Source organism: Lipotes vexillifer, unplaced genomic scaffold, assembly GCF_000442215.2.
Source record: "Lipotes vexillifer unplaced genomic scaffold, Lipotes_vexillifer_v1.1 scaffold170, whole genome shotgun sequence".
In the NCBI taxonomy this organism is placed as follows: Eukaryota; Metazoa; Chordata; class Mammalia; order Artiodactyla; family Lipotidae; genus Lipotes; species Lipotes vexillifer.
The window spans coordinates 2,061,726-2,068,369 of NW_006772326.1; the positions used below are offsets into that span (position 1 = coordinate 2,061,726).

Below are 6,644 nucleotides of genomic sequence, written 5' to 3' on the forward strand. Positions count from 1 at the left end.
CCCGTATCCCCTGCATCGGCAGGCGGACTCCCAACCACTGCGCCACCAGGGAAGCCCTGTCTTATCTTGATAAGAGTAATAAATGGTTCAACATTGGAAAAATACGGAAAGTAGAAAGAAAAATCATCCATAGGCCCTCTGTTTGGAAACAGACTGGTTAAATTTTTGGTAGGATTTGCTTCTTGCTTTGTGATTTACTTTGTTTTTGTTACATCTTTATGTGCACTTCGTATTTTTGATCAGAGTAATTTTATTTTGTGTTACATGGTTGTGATCATTTTTTAATATATATGTATCAAATTTTTAAAATTTTGTTATATTTTAAAGCATATCTGATGTTTGTAACATATATAGATACATGATATAGAAAAATATATACATATATATATTTATTTCTTATTATTAGATATTTCAGGTGTCTGTTTTTTGTTATATAAGTAACAGTGGAGTAAGACATCTATACATAAAGCCCATACAGCCGTTTCAAATTCTTTTATTAAGGAAGATTTAGCACTGCGTGCAGTTTAAAGTTTATTGCTGGGTTTCTACATGCCAGTTTTGGATCTATGACACCCAAACTTAGCAGCGTAATTAGAAAATGGGAATTCCAGGATAATGAATAAAATGGAACCCATCAGATGGATTCATTTGAATACTCTGGCCAGGTAGAATGCTCTTGAGAGCACTTTGAGGACTTGTCTCCTTTCTGCCTTTGTAGACTGTCCAGAGACATGAACCCATTATGCAGTATTAAATCTCCCTCATGCATTATTTCCCCTCAGGGGTCAGAGGAGAAGACAGTCGTGTATGTGGTTGGGAAGGCGGGTCGCCAGCACTGGCAGCACGTGTACACAGCAGTGACCCGGGGCCGCTGCAGAGTGTACGTCATTGCAGAAGAGTCTCAGCTTCGGAGCGCAATTATGAAAAACAGTGTTCCCAGAAAAACTCGTTTAAAACATTTTTTGCAAAACAAGCTCTCCGAGAGCTGTGCATCTCCAGCAGAGTTTGCATCCCCATCAAAGAGCTCTGAAGACAGCAGGAGACCCAGCACACATCCATCAGCATCCCCACTCCCTACAGCCACAGATGACAGGGTGACAGATTACGTCCCCAGAAGGAGGGCCTCTGTGGCTGGTGACACGCTGTTTGCCTTTGCTGAAGGATGGAAATTATCTTCATCTGATGAAGTGCATACAAATGAGGATCCATCACAATCGAGAGGGTCCAAAAGAACATGTTGCACGAATGCCACTGCAAGTCCAAACAAAATTCTTATGGTAGGACTGATGTTCGGGTTTTATTTAAATATTGCTGGCCTCAGTGTGCTTATAAATGACTGTGTGTTTTTGTTAATGCCACATAGTGCTGCGGGACTTAAAAAACAAGTGTTCCCCTCACCTCTGTCCCATTTCCTCTCTGTTTCTATATATCCTGGTGGATCTTAGCTTGATCTCGGTTGGGTGTTTCTCCCTCTGCTTGAGGCTGGCACTCTGGACAGCGTCAGTGGACTGGTGGAGGCGGCATGCCAGGAGAAACCGCCTAGTCTCTCTGCATCTTCTTTCCTCGTCTTCCTCATCACCTTCCCCTTCCTTTTGCAGGCCATGGTCCCACTTTTATCCCCACAGCTCCATTGAAGTGGCTGGTCCCAGTCATCTTATCAACTTCAGAGGCCTTTCTTAGGTCTCATTCTGGACTTTCCCCCCCTGACAGTTAACATTTTTAACTGCAGTTGCTGTTGCCACGTTTCCTTCCCTTGGTTTCAGTGTTCCCTTTCCCTCTGACACTTCCTCTCCATCTCTGGCTCGTCTCCCCTTCATGTCTTCCCTTCCTCTGACTGGAGACATCTCCCCCAGGCTCAGGGCTTCCTTCCCTTGAGAACAGATCCCATTCTCTCAGTTTTAGCTGTCACCTTTGCACTGGTGATTTGGCTAACAAATAGTTTTCAACTGTCCATTGCATTCCAGGCACTGGGCATTCAGAAGTTCAGTGGCTTCAGTGGCTCCCTAGCTCCTACTGCATGAATTCCAGGCAATCTGGCTTGGCATTTGAGACCTTTCTCTGTTCGATTCCATCTTTCCCAGCATCATTTCATTTATTTCCCACTATTCCTTTTTTTTTTCCTTTAGTCAATGTAGTCTTCATTCATTCACTACACACTGAACCAAACTTATTCTCATCTCTTCCTTTTGGTTTTTCTTGGATTCCTCCTTTTCTCTGCCTCCTCTCTTTCAGCATTTGAAAAAAGGAAACCAAAAAACATAGCTCCTCTGCTAGTCACTGATCTAAACGTTGGAGGGAGAGAAACAGACAGGTCCCTGGCTTCATGGCCATTACATTGTACCGGTGGGTCATAGGCAATCCATACCACAGAAGAGTTTTCAGGTCAAGAAAGATTCTATGAAGAAAATACAGGTAATGAGGTAGGGCATGGTCAGTAGGAATAGGGGGGCAGGAGGTGCTATTCTGCCATGGTGGTCTGGTAAGTCCTTGCTGAGGAGGTTACGTGTGAGCTGAGCACTAAATGATGCAAAGAAGCCAGCCGGTTGAGACCCTGAGGAAGAGCATCCCAGGCAGAGGGTGTAGAACATGCAAAGCTGAGAAGGAATGACCTTATTGGAAGGGGAAGGGAGACCGGTGTGCCTAGCGAATGAGAAAGAGAAGATGTGATGATCTCAGAGAGATAGGCAGAACTACAGGAGGCAGCTGGGACTTTATCCTGCTTGCCACGGGAATCCATTGGAGAGCTTTAAGCAAAGGTGCGATATCATCTGATGTATGCTTGACAACCATCTCTCTGCTGTGGAGAGTGACCTGTGGAAAGGAAGGTGGAAGCGAGAAGACCAGTCAGGGTTGTCCCAGGGAGAGCAGTGAAAGAGCAGCGAGGGTGATGAGAAGTGGTTGGATTCTTGATGCCTGTTGGAGATGGAGTCTATTTGACTTGCTGATTGGATGTGAGGGGTAAAACAAACAGTGACCCAGGACGAGTCCTGGATTTCTGCCTGAAGCAACTTGGTGAATTGTAGTGCCGTTTCTTGAGATGGGAAAGATAATAGGAGAACTGGGTTTGGGGAAATGGAGAGTTCTCTTTCGGCATGTTATGTTTAAGTTATTAATTGATGTATATGTGGACTTGTTGAGAAAGGCAGTGGATGGTAGAGAAATTTAGAGCCTCAGGGTAGGTTAGGGAGGGAAATGTCCATTTAGGTGTCATTAGCATATAGTGGTGGGTTAATTTCAGGAGATGCCACAGATAGAGGAGGATGCCATAAGACTGAGTTCTGGGGGTACTCCTCACTTTCAGAGGTCTGGCAGGGGAGGAAGAACTGGCAAAGGTGACTGAAAAGAAGTATGAGTGAGAGAAAAGGAGGACTAGGGCGGCGGGAGGGGACAAAAGTCTACCTAGGGTGGACTGGTCAGAGACTAGGGGGTGAGAGAGTGGCGGAAGCAGTAGAGGCAGGGTTCTTGAAGGTTGCTATGAAAAGGAGCAGAGAGATAGGGCTGTATCTGGATGGAGGACTCATGGTCAAGGAAGGGTTTATTTATTTTGGATGGGTATATTAAAGCATCCTAGGGTACTGATGGAATGGTCCAATGGAAAACAAGAAATTCATGATTCAGAGAGAGGGGATAATTGTAGGAATGGAGTCCTGAAGTGGGTGAGATGGGAAAATCCAGAGCATAAGTAGAGGAGTTTCCCTTAGATAGGATTGGGGACATTGTGTGTATGTGTGTACACACACACATATATGTATACACATGCATATAATGGAATATTACTCAGCCATGAAAAAGGAAGTGATAAAGTGGACATAGCAGAAAAAAAAGTTTTCCCTTTTCTTCTTCTTCAAAATAGTAGGATCACTGCTGATTCTAAGTTTCATTCAGTACTCGAGGTCAGCTCTGCTGAGATGGAATCTCCATCTCAACAAAGCATCTTTTTTTTTTTTTTAATTAACTATGTTACCTCTTACAAAGACCCTGGGATAAATAAAGCTTTTGACCTGGAGCAGAAAACAGAAGCAGTTCCAAGGAAAGAGTCTTTTTCTAAAAGTTTCTTGCTTTTTATTTCTTAGCACCAACATGGGGTGGGGGAATCATGGTTTATAGGATGTGGTACGAAGAGAAATTGGCAGCACTATTCACCTTCAGTTTTGAGCTTGCCAAAGCTTTGAAGCTCCGGGGGAGGCTAATGTCCCTGAAGGTCTGGAGCGCAGAGTGACGGTGGGGGGCTGCCCAGTGCGGGTTGTTCTCACTGCGTGATGGCAGCAGTACAAGCAAAGTCCTCTAACTGAAGAGGATGAGTTTTCTCACATGGTTTTGCCACAAGTATGTGGCATTTACAGGAATCCCTAGACATGAGGAAACTAGAATTCAAAGCTTCAGGACTTCTGTAAATTAGGGACTTGTTTGTCTTGTAATTCTAGACTTTCAGGTGCATTGAGATGTGTCGTTTGTGAAAGATCAAATTCGATGACAAGGGCTCTGCCCACATATCCATCCTTCATATTTGTATTTTGCTACATAAGAGCTAAACCAGTATTGAGATTCTACAAATACCAATGACTAAAAGACCTGAGCCCCTCCCTCCTAGAAGAAAGCTTTTGCTTTTCTGTCAATTAATAGCTTTGGGTTTGGAAAAAAGTCCTCAAAGAAAATGTTGACCTGATTATTTTTTTTCCTTTGCCTAGCCTCCCACCATCAAAGAAAAAAAGGGATTGGTGACAAAAATGACCCTCAAAATAAAAACATATGTGTAAAATATTGCTAAAATGTATCATGTTTAAAGCAGGATTTCCAGAATTTTTTGAAAGAAAATGACATTTTTACTTAAAAAAAGCTAGGCAACACATATTCCGTGAATGAAGATAGTCCTTGTCTTACTCAAGAGTTCCCTAGAGAAACAGAACCAATAGGGTATGTCTCCATCTATCTATCTAGGCTATTTAATTTAACCTATCTATCTGAATTTATTTTAAGGGGTTGGCTTATGCCATTGTGAAGGCTGAGTCCAAAATCTCAATCACAAAAAAAAGGGCTTCCCTGGTGGCGCAGTGGTTGGTAGAGTCCAAAATCTGCAGGTAAGCTGGCAGATAGGAGACTCAGAGAAGAGTTGATGTTGCATTTCAAGTTCCGAAGGTAGTCTGCTGGCAGAATTCCTTCTTCCTGGGGGGAGGTCTGTCTTTTTTCTGTTAAGGCTTTCAGTTGATTGGATGAAGCCCACCTACATTATGGAGAGTAATCCACTTTACTCGGTCGGCTGATTTAAATGTTGGTCTCATCTAAAAAATACCTTCAAAGAAATGTCTAGAACAGTATTATTCAACCAAATATCGGGGTACTGTGGCTTAGCCAAGTTAACACATGAAATTAACCATCACGGTCCTCTAAATTGAACAGATTTAGCATATGATGAACGATGAGTTGAATTTTGATAATTTTTCTTTTTCCCTGTGGTGGTGAATCTTCTTCATGACTGTACTGGTCCATTGACTGGTGCTTGGGAATCACTAACAGTACCAAGAGTATACTTGAGGTGTACTTGCAGTGTATCGTCTTAACCACACCTACAGCTGGCGTCGTGGACGTGCAGGCTGGGCAGTCGGTCATACAGGGCTTTGTGCTTAGAAGGAACCCATGCTTGTTGTAATGTTCTCTGCTTGCCATCTTGAAATTCTTAATTTTTGAACAAGAGGCCCACATTTTAATTTTGTACTGCCAAATTATGTAGTGGACCCTGTCCACACTTTTAGAAATTAAATGTATGTACTCAGTTAGCAAATAGTCATTTCTACTGGCAACTAATGTTGCCAGTCCTGGAAGTGGGTAGTGGCATTACCACAGTGAGCAAAAGCAGGATGACAGCTGATTGCTCTGGTCTGCTCCAGGCTTCCACGGGGTGGGAAAATGTATGATGTCTTCTGAGAAGTAGTCAGAGGGAATAGAATTACACAGGGTAGACTGACTATATTTTTATAAAATTAACTTTATTTTTATTGTTGTTCCAACAGGTGGAAGAATCATCTCCACAAGTGTCTTCTAAACTTCAGAATTTGAGACTAAATAGTTTAACCCCCAGGCAACTTTTCAAACCTACAAATCAAGAAACTTAGTTTTATTTCAGATTGCTCAAAGTAATTGTCTATTTTTTTCCATTCAACACAAAATGAACATCATAGCTTCGAAGGATCAAGACAAAAGAGGATGTCTATTAACTGGAGTTTTATTTTAAGGCATTTGTGTTAGCAGATGTTTTAAAAATCATTTCATCAAAGAAAACCTTAGTGATTTTGACATCTGTCATCAGGAGAACTGACAGCACTGGTCATATGTGAGGGAAAAATATGTTATATATTTTAAAAAAAAACCTCTGTACTTTTAAAAGTGTTTTATTTTTAGAATAATGCCTTATTAACTTCCATCATCACTGTGGGTGATCTTTGCCATTGGGTTGAAACAGTGGTAAAGATAAACTGTAATTATATCTCTTAAATTATTGACGCATATTCTAGGACATTGTGTCTTCTGCAAAGTGGTCATCTCACAAGGCTGCTATTTGCTCAGTCACTGCTGCCTGGGCCTACCTGGTACATTTTCCTGGAAATTCCTGCTTCCCCAGGTGTGCCTGGTTGAGATCAATATAAACA

The 6,644-nt window shown here is 42.2% G+C and overlaps 1 protein-coding gene across 1 annotated transcript in view; it reads left to right on the forward strand.

Moving 5' to 3' along the window:
- Nucleotides 1-6,110, forward strand: part of HELB (DNA helicase B) — a 33,586-nt gene extending 27,476 nt beyond the window's left edge. The window contains exons 12-13 of the mRNA XM_007447391.1: nucleotides 783-1,277; nucleotides 6,009-6,110. Of these exons, the coding sequence (XP_007447453.1) occupies nucleotides 783-1,277; nucleotides 6,009-6,110 (597 nt within the window). The remainder of the gene's footprint in view (nucleotides 1-782; nucleotides 1,278-6,008) is intronic.
- Nucleotides 6,111-6,644: the final 534 nt, after the last annotated feature.